At 39.4% G+C, this 16,436-nt stretch overlaps 1 protein-coding gene across 2 annotated transcripts; it reads left to right on the plus strand.

Moving 5' to 3' along the window:
- Window positions 1–131: 131 nt before the first annotated feature.
- On the plus strand, window positions 132–14,700 carry TGDS (TDP-glucose 4,6-dehydratase). Of its 2 annotated transcripts, XM_064440686.1 has the most exons (12): window positions 132–443; window positions 1,547–1,613; window positions 2,487–2,555; window positions 5,145–5,235; window positions 6,222–6,364; window positions 7,993–8,091; window positions 8,932–8,991; window positions 10,815–10,858; window positions 11,143–11,308; window positions 11,874–11,932; window positions 13,787–13,884; window positions 14,279–14,700. In XM_064440686.1, the coding sequence occupies exons 1-12, from the start codon at window positions 367–369 to the stop codon at window positions 14,377–14,379; spliced, it is 1,074 nt and encodes a 357-aa protein (XP_064296756.1). In that variant the 5' UTR covers window positions 132–366; the 3' UTR covers window positions 14,380–14,700. The 2 variants fall into 2 exon arrangements, with proteins under 2 accessions (XP_064296756.1, XP_064296757.1); XM_064440687.1 differs by lacking the exons at window positions 132–443; window positions 1,547–1,613; window positions 2,487–2,555 and adding an exon at window positions 2,572–2,672.
- Window positions 14,701–16,436: the final 1,736 nt, after the last annotated feature.

The raw sequence follows: 16,436 nt of genomic DNA on the forward strand, positions 1-16,436 counted from the left end.
GCCCGTCTCGGCCCCGCCCGTCTGCACCCCCCAACTACAACGTGTCCGTTGCTGGGTTCGGCCGTAAGTTGAGAACCAGTGTCGTAAAAGGCGACCGTCGCAGCGGAAGGCGGAGGTAAAGGGCTGACCTCTTAGCACAGCGCGCCCGCCGCCCTCAGAGGCGGCCAGCGCCGTTGTTCGGGCGCGGATGGACCGAGAAAGGGGTTTTTTTTTAATGCAGGATGTTACAGTCGCTGCGGCCCTGCCCTGAAGCCCCCGGGAGACCGACAGAAGCCGTCCCGCGTTGCGCATGCGCAGCCGTGAGGTCGCGGCGCACGGCGAGGAGGAGGGTGGTGGTGTGAGAGCTGCCGCCGTAAAGCGCGGAGGATGTCAGGGGTGCCGGGTCCCGCCGAGCCGCCGGTGTTCGAGAAGCGGCTACTGGTGACGGGCGGCGCTGGCTTCATGTGAGCGGCCGCCGCGGTGCTCTCGCCGCAGCCACGGCTCTCCGCCGGGCCGGTCCGGGTGGGGGCCGCCGGCCTCCCTTGCGGGGGCGCGGGTGGGGCGGGAGGGGGCCCCGCGGTGCCGCCTGGGCCTACCCGGGGCCGGTTCGGTGCCGCCGCTAGCTCGGGCCTCCTTCGCTCCGGCGCAGGCCGCGGTGGACGCCGGTGTTCCCGTAGGGCCCGGTTCGCCTTGGAGGCTGCTTGCGGCTCTCCCGTGCTGTGGGGCCGGAGGTTTGTCCCCTCCGGGCTGCTCCCGGCTGTCCTCCGCCCGTGGCGAAGGAGGAGGTGCCCGGTGCTGACGGTGGCCGGCACCGGTGGGCGCCCAGCCCCAGCCGAGGTGGGGCAGCGGGGTGGTTGTGCTTTCAGCCAGCTGATGTTTCTCACCGGTGCTCCCCAGCGCTCTGGGCTCTGCTCGAGGCAGAGAAAATTCAAGCCCATTTTAAGCTTGAACCCCTCAGCGTGCTCAGTCTGAAGCTGTGGGAGGACTACTGAAGCTGTGTGCACCCCCCGGCTTAGGGTGCTGGAGGTGTGAATAAGCCCTGCCAAACCTGAACTCTCAGGCTGAGTGTCTTGTACGCAAGAGAGAAGCCACCTGGCAGTCAAGCTGTCATTTCTTCTGACGCCTAGCTGCAGTGTTGGACAGTTGAGTGTTGAGAGGCAGTGTTGTGGGTTAGGAGAGTTGGCTGTTTAGTCTCCCGAACACTTAATCTATAAAATTAAGAGAATAAAAGTACTTTAGAATGGTAATTGAATGTAGCATGTAACAGTTTGGTTTTATATTTTTTTTAGGTGGCTGTGAGCAGTGTGGCTTTCTTATAGTATAAACTTTTAATCTGATTTTTCATGTTTTAACAATATGTGGTTATGGGTATTGTCAATAGGATAATGTTGTCATAGTTTAAAATATATCTGTGATTTCTTTTTTCTCCTGTGTTGAGTACAGCCCCCTCTTTTCCCAATGGAATTCCCCCCCAAATTACAAATAAACTTAATTGTAATTTGTAATCTCTTTGATACCTCAAAGCTAACTGTATAATTGTAAAATATGTTTTTGTTCTATCCTATAGTGCTTCACATGTAGTCGTCTCTCTTGTGAAAAGCTATCCAAACTATCTGATTATAAATCTAGATAAGGTAAGTAGCTTTTTTTTCTTTCTTGATGTGGAAAAGTGGATTTTTAATGCAATATATAGAATCATAGAATGGTTTGGATTGGAAAAGACCTTTAGAGGTCATCTAGTCCAACCCCCGTGCAGCGAGCAGGGTCGTCTTCAGCTAGATCAGGTTGCTTAGAGCCCTGTCCAACATCACCATGAATGTCTCTAGGGATGGGGCATCTACCACCTCTCTGGGCAACCCGTGCCAGTGTTTCACCACCCTCACTGTAAAAAATTTCTTTATTATATCCATTCTAAATCTACCCTCCTTTAGCTTAAAACTATTACCCCTTGTCCTGTCAAATAGGGTTTGCTAAAGAGATTGCCCGCATCTTTCCTATAGTCCCACTTTAAGTACTGAAAGGCCTCAATAAGGTCTCCCCGCAGCCTTCTCTTCTCCAGGCTGAACAACCCCAACTATCTCAGCCTGTCCTTGTAGGAGAGATGCTCCAGCCCTTGGATCATTTTTGTGGCATGTTGAAATTCATATGGATTATTGTTATTTATTAAATTTTTGTTTGACTATCCATTTGTTCCTAAGCAAAAAAAAAAACCAACATCACCAGCTGTTCATGCTTACAGTCCTGTGCTCATCAGAAATAATTATTTGCAGAACAAAATGAAGGAAGCTTTTGAAATATTAAACTTCTGTTTGAGAATTGTTGCAGTTAGAATATCTTTCAGAGTTTTGTGTTTTTAGAGCTTCGTCTTGTCTGCTTGCAAAATACCTTTTCTTTTGAAAGAAGTTTGTACTTTGTTCTCCAACTTTTAGTAATTAGGCTACACGTCAGTTAGCTTATTTACTTTCATGAAGCCCACTTAATGATATTGTGTGTGTATTTCTCTTTAGCTCGACTACTGTGCAAGCTTGAAGAATCTTGAAACGGTCTCTGAGAAGGAAAACTACAAGTTTATCCAGGTGATAAAGCCTTCTCTTCTAGGAAACTTGACTTTTTACTGATTTTTTTAATGCCTTCTATCAAAGTAATGTGGTCTCCAGAGCTCCCCAAACTAGAAGCCACTGCTTTCATTTATGGTAAAGTTGAAATTACTTCTACTAATTCATTGTCAAGAATGAGTTAGTTATATGGAATATACCAATTGATGCGACAGCCACATGGACATAAGAGCATTTATTTGATCTGTTTACCATATTAATATACTTGGTATTTCACCCATATTCTGTGACAATAAGCAGTACATTTTGGGTCTTACAGCACGTAGTCTTTTGAAAATTGATAATTTTATTGTATAATAAAGGTACAGAATTTGAAAAAGCCTGATATGGCGATGAGTGGGTTTAGCGATGATTGTTTCACTTTTGATAGGTGGTATGAACAAGATGGATTCAGATTCAGCGCCTCTGTGCTTCTCTGATTCTATCTTAGATTCTATCTTAGCTCTAGACATCAGGCTGTGTTCTTGCTTTTGCTGCTGTTGATGCTGTGTAGTTCATAGTTGTTTTGGAACAGGGTCTTATGGGAACATTCAGGGTATGCCTCTTCTTTTTAAAATTTTGCCAGTTAAATTAGTTTACTGTTTTCACAGTTATATCTTCAGACAAGAGATGGATTCAGATTTATTGATCAGACGAACATTCTGACTGCTGGGTTTGTATGCTGAGGTTCTTCCCCTGTATGAAAGGCAGTACTGATGCCAGTCTCTCTGTCTAGCTGGGCTGTCTGAGGTTGCAGGATGTCAGGCAAATGCATAGCTTAATTTTCTGAAATACTAACTTTGGGGCAACTTTGCCAGAGGTAGTAGATGTTAAGTTAAACATATCTCTTAGATTCAGGCAACGTTGGGAATTGAACTTGTCCTGACCTGTTTGGTGACCCCCATCGATGTTTACATTTTTGTGAACCTACCCCTTTATTTCAGTAAGTGGTGATCTCTGAGCCTTTGGGATAAAAGTTGCATGATGGGAAAGGGGATGTCTGCTAAGCAAATGTATGCAGTTTAAGCATGACCAAACTGGAGTTTTGGTTATTTTTCCTAATGTTTTTGACAGTTTCCAGTATGCTATATGAAATGTATGAATGCTGTAGAAAAGCCTCGTTTCCTGTATATATATTAACATTTAATTGCTGGGGTAGCATGGAGTTCTAGAAGGCATCCTGTAATCAGTCAGATATCTATGTGAAGTGGGGGGATAGTAACAAGGAACGATGTAGCTATACTGCTGCTAATCTAGAATAGGAATATATTCTCACAAAACCTACAACAGTATAATTCATTCCACCTTCTCAGTTTGGTGGTGTGTTTTCTTGGTGTGGGGTTTTTTGTTTTATTTTTTTGGGGGGGGAAGGAAGGCTGATCAGAGTTTATGTGCAGCTGATGTGCAGCCAAGCAGTTTACCGTGATAGGAAAAAATGTACTGGAAAAAATAATCTCTGATGGGCAAGCTCTATAATTAAAACTGTAACACTATTGCTGGCCTTAAGAGAGCGCAGGAAGGATAAATGCTGTAGAGGTGCTGTAGAAAAGTAGCCTGTTTTGGAAGGTAGAGGAGTAAAAGTTTAGAAAATTTGCATAAGCGCCTGTATGAAAGACACAGTTTTATCACCGTTTCTGTTGTTGCTCAGCACAGACGTATCAAGTGTGAATTTCAGTTTTAAAAAAAATAGTTGTAACCGTTTTGTTCATAATAATGTATGAGCCTGAAGTATTAACTGGAGTGTTTCAGTTCTGTTTAGGGATGAGAAATAGATAAATCAGTTCATCTTCCTCCCGTTTTTGACATACAGCCCTCCCTTGTTCAGAATTGTTGCGTGAGAACTTCTTAAAACATAGGTGCATTTGAATTATTTTTAGTTCATTGCCTTGTTATTCAAATACAAAAATCTTTCTCCCCAAGACACCCCTTTTTCTCAGGTACTGTCTTGTTTAAGTTGAGCCAACAGACAGATATCAAAAGCTTTTTCTCAGCTTGTATTTACCTTTCAAGAAGCTGCAGGTGCTTCTATCTTAAACTAAAGAATGGCTTGTGTGTCGGTGCCTGACTCTTTTCTAAATGTATCAATGAAAAAAAATTACCAGAACAAACAACAAACCCCAAAATCCTTGCAAGACATCCAACTGTCCATTTCCACCGAAGTGGAAATCCACTTCACCTTTTATAATGCCACTAGGTGTCACTGCCCGTTAGGCAGGCTCCAGTAACTCCCCTTACTTGCTGTGGGAGCTTGTCATTTCAACCTCAGCATTCAAGCTACACACTATACTTCTCTTGTGTACGTTTTGGGGGTGATGCTGTTTCTAATGTTAAATAGTAATATAAATCCCGAAATAAGTTTCGATGAGGCTGTTGCTCAAAGAGTGTGAAATTTATATCTAGTCTTATTTTAGATTTATTATTTTAGATAAGTTGCCCAAAACTCAGATGGCACTGCTACTCGCATCCTGTTCTTCCTTTGTAATGGTTTGTTATGCGAGACTTGGTACAAATGAAAGCTTACTATTTTCTATGAAAAATAATTTGTTAATGGTTGTTTTTCTTCCTGTTTAGGGGGATATTTGTGAACCTGATTTTATAAAACAGCTCTTCAAAACTGAGAAAATAGATATAGTCCTTCATTTTGCAGCCCAAACACATGTAGGTGAGCATTGTTGCATATTTTGGGATTTTTTTCCATGAGTATACTTGTTTGAAATATATACAGATATATTTTGTCTTTTCCCTTCACACAAAACAAGGATACAGTTTGTCTCTACAAACTATATGATTCAGTGCCTGGTGGCCTTTTAACTTAAAGGGGTTCACAGCCTTAATTTAAAAAGTGCTTCATCTGACTGTGTCTGTTTTCACTGCGCATAAACGGTAATGCCCTCTTTTTTTTTTTTCTTACTACATTTTTAAATTCCATCTAGACACACATGTAACTGACAGTGTACTGGTTGAGTCATGAAGACAATGGAAAAAGAGTTTGTGCATAGTCTTAAGTTTTTACTTGATTGGTACCAACCAAGGAAAAAACACAATGTGGAAGCTGAAGGATTAGGCGTAGCTCCGTTTAGAATCCTGCCTCGATTATGGAAAGAGAGAATTGCACTTAAAAGTGCCTAATTTGAATAACCACTCTTCAGTAGCACTGTTAACAAGAGCTATCTCTACGATGTTCCATTCATCATGAGAAGAAATTCTTGAAGAATTTTAACTTCTCAAAATTGTCAGATTTGATATGCACAAAGTCATTAGGTCAGTGGGACAATTCTAAGAATTAAAACAGGTGCTAGTTAGTTAACAGTAATAGGTACCTATTGCTGCATCTTACAACTGTCTTTGAATGGTACTTTTCTTGCTGAGCTTGGCCCTTTCCAGTGGAGAGGGAAAGTAGTTACGCTGCCACTTAAGTATAGATAATGCTATTTCAAATGGAACTGTCCATAGCCAACAAGCTTTTTACTCCTGATTCCAGCCTCTTGTTGTCTTCAAATAAGTGTGGAAAATGTCTTCATTTAATAATGACCTTGCTATCTGACAGTCAAAGAACTAGTGATGAAGTCCCAGTCTGTATAGCAGCCTCCAATATGAAACCATGTCTTGCCTAAATTTAATCAGAATTGTTTGAACTTTTTAATGTAGATCTTTCATTTTGGCATGCCCTGGAATTCACGTACGTGAATGTTTATGGCACTAATGTGCTGGTTGCAGCTGCACATGAAGCCAATGTGGAGAAGTTTGTCTATGTTAGTACAGATGAAGTATACGGAGGTAGCACTGATGAGGTGAGTTTGAAAGTGCATGAGTGTTTTTCTAGTTTTACTTGCTTTTAATAGTGAAAACAAGATGAGTCTAACTTTCCTTCACCTCTGTAAATGTATGACTTTTGAGCTATTTCTGACAATACCGGAACTTGTAAACAAGCACTGTTGTTTTTCTTTTTTTCCTAGAAAGCGAAGTATCAAAATTGTCCTGAATTTTTTTAGCTTTTTTTTAATATTGAATGTGTATCACCTAAAGCAGTGAGATTGGGGTTAGTAATGATATGCAGATACTCCTCAGAGATACTGTCAAAGGAATATATTATACAGTTTTGCCTTGGAGTGTTCATGAGACAGGATGTTGCTGGGTTTTTTTCTTTTGTTTATTTTTTCCTGCTCTGCCTTGACCATGAACTTGACAGGCAGGGAACTATTTTACACTCTAGCTAAAATACTAATAAACTGTAAGTACTGACAATTCTAACAGGAGACAGTTCCTGTATTACTGGAAGAAATATGCAAATGTTTCTTGTCCTCTGGAAATCTTTTTGATTCTTGCCAATTTATGCCTGAACTGAATGCAGGAAATGTCTTTTCACTGGGCTAAATTACAAATTATGTATGGTTGTCTTTCTAAGGGCATAAATAATGGCCAAGGAGTCTTGTGCCATAATCCCAGATAATAATAATGTATTTCAGAAAAGTCATGTGCATTTTCTTATTGATGCAATGTCTTTATCAGTTCCTTCAACACAGCTTCAGTTGGTACACTTCTATCATACCCAGGGATGTTTTCCTGCACGTAGACCAGTGGTTTGGCTGAGATGACCTCAAGTAAATTTTTTCTGCCTCTGGGCCTTGAAAAGAGCACTTTAATCTGTTTTTTTGTTCTTTTTGTGAATCATAGTAGAAGTTCTTGACGAGAGGTTTGTTTTTTGGATGGAGGAGGGTCAAAGAGTAAATCGGGGTGAATTAATTTCAGAGGCAAAGGTCAGACAAGGCCAGTGAGTCTTTTAATCACATGTTAGATGATATGAATTACATCTCAGGCAGTGCAGAATCCCTTCTTTCTTAAGTTCATTATTGGGTTGGTTGGTTGGTTGGTGGTGTTGTGTTGTGGTTTTTTTTGTCAAGCAAGAAGTTGATGGAAGTGACATGAAGCTGCCTATTCTGGAGCAGGTCAGAATTGTTGAAGCCTTGCTTCAGAGGGCTTTGGGTTTAAATTCTACTTTTCTTACAGAAATAAAGTTTATAGAAAAGGGAGAATGAACTCGTGTTATTTAGGACTGAAATGTCAATTTGCTGTCTGTGGTGCAGTGGCACTCTGAGGCAGTGTGAGCCCAGAAAGGATTGAACCTCCCTGTGGCAACAGTGATTATTTTAGAAGGTAAAAATCTAAGGACCTGCTACTGTGAGGTACCCTGCTAGAAGTATAAAAATATTGCTGCTGGTATTCTGGCTACCTCCTGTGTTTGATAAGTAGACTATCTTTTGTTATTGGTCTTCTGCTCTAAATGGAAGGGTGACTTTTTCAGGCTGGTGTGCTTGGATATTTAGGGATTTTTATTTTGGTCTCAACTGCAGCTTTTGCAACTTTAAGACTTATCCGGGCAAAAGAAATTGAGTAACACCAATTTTTCTTTTCATTTTAGGAATTTGATGAATCCTCACCAAAACGTCCAACAAATCCCTATGCCTCCTCTAAAGCAGCTGCAGAGTGTTTTGTCCAGTCTTACTGGGAAAGGTATCAAGTAAGTTGGTGCAAGCTTCAAAAACTCTGAAGCTCATACTTCAGTGTATGTATTATGTATATAGGAGAAAACTTAGTATTAAGCCCACACAGTGCCACCTTGTTGCTGATTGCTAGTCTTGTAGTTTGGATGTGTCAGATGATGCCGACCACTTAATGGTGGAGATATACTGCAAGACAGTGGGGAGAGGTCAAATGTTTTTTTTTTTACATCTGAACTGTAATGTTTAAAATTTTTCTTTGATAAAATGGTCAAAGAAAACGAGCAATTTAAAAAAAGTGTTAAGCTTGAAGAAAACCTGTTTATACAGAAGTAGAATATGCAAAGCTCAAATTGTATTAAGACTAGGCTTATAATAAAAACAAAAAAAAGTAAAAGGAAGGAAGAAAACCCCTATTACTCAGATTTGTTTAAGCAAAAAACTTTAACATTTTGAATACTTCAGTCTTCTCTTCTTGATGTGTCCTTTGCAATTTTTTTTTGGACATAAAGCTGGCTTGAATGAGATGTTCATGACTGTGAAACATTTTCTTGGAATGAGAAGTAGTAAGCAAGTCTTCAGTCAACCAGATATACCTATGTATTGCCCTATGGTGGTTCCATAGCAAGACTGAGAGATTACAAACGTTTGTCACTTGTGTTTCTGCCAGACTGAGAAGGCTGAAGGCCCTTGCCTATTTGACAGAATATGGACAGCTTAATTCATTAATGTTTGTAAAGGCTTGCAGATTTTTGAATAAGCACTGGGGGTGTGTCAGTTTATTGATCAGCAAGAAGCCTGCAGATTTTTACTGGTATATATTTTCGTATGCAATCACATGCATGTTTATTGCTCTTAAGTTCCCAGTTGTTATCACACGGAGCAGTAATGTCTATGGACCGCACCAGTATCCAGAAAAAGTAAGTTAAGCCTATGCTTTACTCTGAGCTTCAGTATACCATAATTTTGGGTTGTAGTGATGTTACTTTTTTCTCATAAGAATGGACCGACTTTTGAAAAAAGTGTCTTCTAAGTGTATTTGTCCACACATGCCTGTGATTATATAGTTTGGTTCACACTAACATATTGACCATCAACACAATGAACACAGGTTTTTTTGGTTGTCAGTAACACATCGATTAGAGGTTTTTAGTTATTTACATGAATTTTACTACAATGACTTTATTTTGTAATTTCTTTAGTTTTCAAAAGATATTTAACTGCCCTGTGTCTGGCAGGGTTCCCCTACAAATGACATGAACTCATATGCCATGTGCTGTGATTAGGAATGTTTAATAACTAAGGTAAACATTTCAAAAAGTAAACTGTAAGAGAGCAATATGTCTGGTATAGAAAGAGATGTTCCAACCTGTACATAAAAACGGGTGGGATGAAACTATAGCAATCAGACAGATGGTGAGAAATAGTGCAAGGCGACTTGTTCTTTGCATGTGTGTCCATACATACCTTGCAGCGTAACTATTCAAAATGGTTATTAGTGAGAGGGAGCTGCCTTTGTGGGCAATACTGAGATCTGCTCTCCTAGTGAATGGAAATACACTAGTGGAACGATAGCGATAATCACACGTAGCCCTTGGAGTTTGGAGCTTGTGTAAAATGTAGCTATGTTTCACAGTTCTAGTGAGATATTTTTTAATTTTAATTGTTTTTTGTGTTGCATGTTTTTTGCAAAGGAATTTATTTTCGCTACGTTAGTGCAGGTGAATAAGCAATGGTTTAAAAAATATGTTTTCATTGAACTGTGGCTTGGGAGATGTCTGGCTACAGGTTACATGATGTTGGGAGTATATTCAGAGGATGTATCACTATTTACTTGCTTTTCACTTATATATATTCTTCCTCAAGTTATATATATTCTTCCTCAAGTATCCACTTTTAGTTACTGCTAAAAACACAATACTAGGCTAGATGGATCTTTAGTTTTACCTAGTATGTCTGGTGCTATTTTAGTAAGGTAACAAAATCAAAAGAATTGGAATAGCTTTCTGTTGGCTTGAATTTAAAAACTTCGATAGCAGGACTGGCTGTTCTGAAGTTTCTGGGACATAATGAATGGCTCTAAGCTTGTAGCTGAATGTAACATTGTAAATATTTATGCTGCAACCTAGCCGCCAGCACTTAATCTGTGTTTACTTATCTTGAAAATCTCTATTTCTGTTTATATTCTATATTATGTTCTCTTACTAATTTAACTGTTATAGATTTACTGCAGCTTGCTGGATGTTTAAACCATGTTCTCAACTGTTTGCAATAGACATCCCTAGTTAGACTCTCGTGCACTTCTGTGTGTGAAAAGCAATGGAACCATTTTCTTCTGTAGAAATGTTATATTTGTAACTACTGATTTGTAGTGGATTAACAGAAAGATAAGCTTTATAACACAGTAGAGGCATCTGCTCTTAATGCCCATACACCCCCCCTCCCCCCCCCTCCCCCCCCCCCAAGCCCAAACAAAAGTCCATCCCTACATAAACACCTTGATTTCCTGTGAACTTCAGAAAAGACAATATGGTGTAAAAGATACTCTGCTTACGCCAGGATAAAAGAATCCTTGCAGTTTCTATGCTTGATGCGTTCTTTGATTAAACTTAAGAAAACATAAAAGTATGCAAAGGGTCTTTATTAATATACTTAATGATAATTACTGGTGAAGCCCAATGTTCTTTGCAGAATAACAGCTTCTAAAATAGCGGAGTAATGGTGGTTTTGTTAAATTCTTTAGGTTATTCCAAAGTTTATATCTTTGCTGCAACAGAACAGAAAATGGTATGTAATTTGCTTTTTTGTGTGTGTGGTATTTGTGCTATGAAACTGTAATTACAGTTATAAATACATGGCATAGTTTGTAAAATGATAATTTCATACCTAAGTTATGAATTGCTTATTTTAATACTAGGATTTCTTTAAAACACTAAAGGGTTGTTTGCATGTCAGCAACTTAAGGTACTTTCAGGTAACTGCTAACAGCAAAACTGCTGAAAACAGTATAATAAATTGAATGCTTCCATTGAAGGATTAATAAAAATTTTTTGCCTCTTCCTGTTTTTAAGCTGTATTCATGGTTCTGGACTTCAAAAAAGGAATTTCCTTTATGCGGCTGATGTAGTAGAAGCATTCCTTACTGTCCTGAAGGAGGGGAAGCCAGGTGAAATTTATAACATTGGAACTAACTTTGAGATGTCCATAGCCCAGCTTGCAAAGGAGTTAATCCATTTAGTGAGTAAACAGTTATGATGCTTCTCTTTGCCTGTCATTGTGCATATGAGCAATTCTACTATAAACCTTTTGTAGCTCTGAGAGAGTTTAGGCTTGCGGTGGGTCTTAGAAGATAGGTGTAGCACAGAAACGTGCTATCCTTTCTGTGGCAGCTGTATTAAGTGAGTTTGCAGTACAGGCTATCATTCATTGCACGGCTGCATTGGTTGTCCCGGTCAGGACATAACTGGCTTAATGATGAAATGCCATTTGGTAGGTTTTTTTCATGCTGGCTGCTTCAGTTTTGGTCGGAGAACGTGACACTACTATAATCTAATCACCTGATTATGAATAGTTAGGCAGTGCTTGGATGAAGGAGAGGTATTGGAATTGTTCTAGATAATTTTGATAATTTTAGTAGTTTGAAAACTCGGCTTAGACCAAAGACCATTTCTGTTTGTTTTGATTTAAGTCTGTTAAAAAAAATTGTTGATTAAAAAAACACAACAAACCCACAACTATCTTAAAATGCATGTTAGCACAGCACAAGATGGGGGGGTGTGATTGTTGTTTCTGTTCTTGACAGATAAAGAAGACCAGTTCGGAATCTGAAATGGAGCACTGGATGGATTACGTCAAAGACAGGTAAGAAAATAGTGAAGCACATGCAGGATAGTTTTATCCTGAAGGTTTCTGGGTCTCTTGCCAAATAGTTTTTAGTGAAAGTGTTTCTGCTCTGCTTAATTTTTTTTTTTTTTTGGCTAATGGATTTCACATCTGTGATCTGTACAGAACACTTAAATGGAAATCCTGTTTTTCTGTAATTATTTGGATCTTTAGGTCAGAGTATATGTTTTGAAGGGGAATGTGTAATGCTAATCTGTATTCAAACTTTCCTCAGACTTCCCAGAACGCACTTCAGCAGCGAGAAGAGGACAGGTTTTACACCGTAGCTAAATTGTATCTTAAGGGTAGTTTAGACAGTGGATTAAGTATTTTGTATTAAACATCACTTGAGTGAGACAAATCCCAATGTCTCTTATTTAGCTGCAGTATCTTGACATTAATATGACTAGCTCAGACTTAGATGTGCTTTATAGGTAAAACCCACTCTCTACAGGTAGAAGTGTGCACCTACGGAGTGTAGTTAATTTTAGATCCCTATTTTAAGCTGAAACTGCTATCTCAAAAGTGGATGTAAAACTCTGAGCCGCCAAAGTTAGGGCGGTGGCAAAAATGGGTAGCTTTTATAGATATGCTTCTGGTGTGTGTGTTTCCATCCTTAATTTCAGGCTCTGTTCTTTTTTTAATCTCCATCTCTTTTCTGCAGCAACAGTGAGTCTCTGCTTACTTTAGATATCATACTTTTTCTCCAGAGTGATTAGAGATAATGTATCTGCTGATAGCAGTTAAGTGGTATTATGGCCTTTAGAATTCTCACTTTCTGTTCACATTTGGATTGTTATCATGGCAACTGCAGTGTCTTTAAATGTACTAATTTTTGTTTTTAAAAGGAAGTGTTCTTCAGAATCCTATCTGAGTATATCGCAGGACTTTGAAGAAATTGCCTTTGGTCACATGATGTGAATGTTCAGTAGATCTCAGTGTAATTCAGACTGAGATGTGTATTGGGCCCTGTCCGCTAATGTTCAAACATAAATGGGCTTGGGAAAACTAACCACATAGGAATACATGTTTCAAAGAATGTTGAGGACTTACAAAAGAATCTTAAGATTCCTAACTAATGATTATTTAATGCTATAATGAGTGACTTAAAGGTCATGGGGGTTCCTTGCCACAGAAAAAATCAGCTCTGCTACTGCTTGAGACTAACATGTTTTAATAATGGTGGTAAGTAGCTGGTTTGTGTCTGCACATGTAGCTTAACTGCTCAGCATGTGAGTGCCAGGAATGCAGGAATGCTAGAGTAGGCTGCCAGACTGCCAAATTGTGTAAGCGAAAGTTTGTGCCATGCTTAAATATAGGGAATCTCTTTCTGTGTTGAGTCTTGCAGCCTGGGATTCTCCATATTCGGTACTAGTAAGTTTGTGTAGCTAATGACAATGCTTTGGAAGTCTATGTATATCACATCTGAAGTATGTGAAAACTTGTGGCCTTTCAGGATGAAGAATGTGAATGCTGATATTAGGAAGCGCTGGCTCACATAGTGTCTAAAGAGTTGCAAATGCACTGATTTACACAATTGCATTGGCAGTGATTTGAGTTTGGCATTCATTTTTATGCCAATAAGGTATTAATTCATATTTATTCAGGTCAATTCCAAGTAGCTGACTGTACAGACTGAATTGTATTGTTGTAGCCGCACTCAGCTGCCACATATTTTTTGAATATGAACAGTATAATCTGTTCATGTTGATTGGAATTTGCAAAATTGAAGCATACCGAATGTTGGGTTGAAGACAATGTGAGGTAATGCATCCCTAATTAATGAAAAAGTCTAATAATCTTGTTTTCCATGTACATTTTATGCTTCGTCAGACCTACCAATGACCTGAGATACCCAATGAATTCAGAAAAAATGCATAACCTGGGATGGAGACCTAAAGTGCCGTGGAAAGAAGGAATAAAGAAAACAAGTAGGACTGATGCCTTTTACATTAATTGTCTTAGAAGTGATGGGAGGAGGGAAAGTGGGGAAAATGGGTATATAGGTTAATGAGAAGCTAAAGGGAATGAATTTAACACATTAGTTCTACATAAAATGGGCTGGGTTTTAAGTAGTGAATTTACCTGGTTTTTTAAAAAAAAGGTTAATCACAAAGTAGCATCAGGTACTAGAATGAATTACTTTTTAATGCTAGAATAAGCCTTGCATAAGGACTTTATAAAGTCTAAACTAGGCTTTAATATTATAGGTTAAAATTTTGCATAAGGAACTATTAACATGTTGTTAGTATTATATCTGTGGAATATTTGAATTTCCCTGTTATCTCTGGTCAGCTTGACTCATCAACGCTCTCTTCATACTAGTTGAATGGTACAAGGAAAACTTTCACAACTGGAAGAACTCAGAGAAAGCTTTGGAGCCCTTTCCTGTGAGAGAGCCATTTGCACAGCTCAGTGGTCCGTAGGGTGGTGGAGGACCTGAAGGAGTTTTTTTCTACCTCAGACAGTCTTTTCTTTGAAGCCTGCAATCAAGTGGCCATGCTGACTCTTAATGTATTCAAGATACGTGAACCATGAGGAGTACAGAACTACAGTACGGCACAACTTTGGAAGGGTTTCAGCACTTTATACATTGAACCTGTTTATTTCAGCTTTTGGTGCAATACTATATTCTCACTGAGTATTGGTTTTAAAGAACTGTTACAGGGTGAAGAATATTTATAATGCTATACATTAGTGTACCTGATGTCAGATATGCCTTATTAATTGAGAATAATTAATTGCAATTACATCTTTTTTTGACTTTTCATTGAAACTTGTTTTAGTTCTGGAATTGTTCAGCTGTATGAATCTGTTCTTATAGTGTAATATTATTTTTCTTACTTTAAAGAGTTGTGGTTTAATTTTAATCAAGGGGGGGAAAGCGATGTTTTCTGGAGAATATGAATCAGTTGATAAAAGCTGGATACGGCACCCATATGGTTCAGTCCTTTTATCTGTTGATGCAGTATTACCTTCTGTAGATGACTGATTAAATTGTTATCTACTCTATAACTTTAAATCTCCCCTTTTTAAGGGGATCGGGGTGGGGGGGGGGAGGTGTCAAGAAGTAGCAAGTGTTCTTGCTGAGATTTCCAGAAGCATTTTCTTAAACTCTTCTGCTTTAGATGCCATCTTCTTACTGTATTGCTGTCTCTTACATGTTAATTTCCTTTTCTTAACTGTAATTGTAACAAACTTGAAATACTGTAACACAGTTAACATTCCAGTGATGTTATTTCCTGTGATATGAAGGCTATTTATGGAGAAAAAAATTTAAATGCTTCTTTTCTTGTGACTTGTGGGTTGGCACACCTTATTCAGCTCAGTGTTTCACAATTTTTTTTTTAGTGACAGACATTTTAAAAATGAAACAATGTTTTAATGTAAAATTTGGGAGGAAATTTCAATTCTAGAAATATGTTAATGAATCTTTTTCAAAGTTGTTGTAGTGATAAAAGTTACAGTAGAATTGGTTTCTCTTAAGTAAACATGTTGAAAAAGTAGGTGGTGGGTTTTCTTTATTTTAAAATTTTTTTCAGGAAACAGGAAGAACTGTCTTCACGTTTTTGGAAGGGGAAGGGAAAGCTCTTCCTTTTATCATTTTAGTTTCTGTACTCGGCACAGTCCCAGAGTCTTCTCTCGCCCCTGGGTAGAGCTGCAGAAGTGTAGAGCTAGGATGCTGTGGCATACTCAGAAATTGCTGTGACGTCTGAAGTCCCTCAGAAATTGGAAGTCTCAAAACACAAGTATGTGCAGAAGTCCTTTACTCATCACCCGAGGTGTAGGAAGAACGGAGCTTGGAGCGTTTGCCGTGGCTTTGCCCCTGCTGGAGTTTCAGCAGTCACTGAACACAAAGCTTAGTAGTACTGACCCAGAGAGCCTACGGGTAGGTGCAGGAAGGTACAGCTGCCTTCGGAGCCCTGCTGCTCCCACCTCCATCAGGCCACTGGTGGGTTGCATGGTGCTGTTGATAAAGTGCCACTCCTGCTTGGTAGGAGTCTTCTTAAAAGAAGGCGAAACAGTAAGTGTCTGGGCTTACCTCGGCACCAGGTATGTCTTCTGAAGTCTAGGAACGTGTTACTGAAGGTGAGTTCTCTGTCACAAAGTGGGATAATGATGCTATGCTAGAATTGCGTTGCACTTGTATTTTTGGAGTTTCTGATGCTGGGTTTGGTAGTCGTAACCTCCATTTGGGAACGACAGAAGTTACAGCACTTAGTATGTACTAGTCTATTAAAATACTTCGCTTACCAGATATTTCAGTTTAAGCTGCTACTGATGAATCACTTAAATTTAATTGTCAAACACATGTTGCTGGTGACATTCAGATGTTTTCTTAATTTTTATATTTTCTTGAGATAGAGCTTCCTCAGAATATGTAGAGAGTTACTGTCATGGTTCAGCCCCAGTCAGCAGCTAAACACCACGCAGCCACTCGCTCGCTCCCCCCACCCCTGTGGGATGAGGGAGAGAATTGGAA

Source organism: Phalacrocorax carbo, chromosome 1 (genome assembly GCF_963921805.1).
Source record: "Phalacrocorax carbo chromosome 1, bPhaCar2.1, whole genome shotgun sequence".
Taxonomy (NCBI): domain Eukaryota; kingdom Metazoa; phylum Chordata; class Aves; order Suliformes; family Phalacrocoracidae; genus Phalacrocorax; species Phalacrocorax carbo.

Excerpts from the sequence above, each read along its gene's own strand:
- TGDS (XM_064440686.1), top strand. The coding sequence starts at position 367 with ATGTCAGGGGTGCCGGGTCCCGCCGAGCCGCCGGTGTTCGAGAAGCGG. Across the intron at positions 2,556-5,144 it reads AAAACTACAAGTTTATCCAG|GGGGATATTTGTGAACCTGA; the intron begins GTGATAAAGCCT and ends CTTCCTGTTTAG. Across the intron at positions 8,092-8,931 it reads CTTACTGGGAAAGGTATCAA|TTCCCAGTTGTTATCACACG; the intron begins GTAAGTTGGTGC and ends ATTGCTCTTAAG.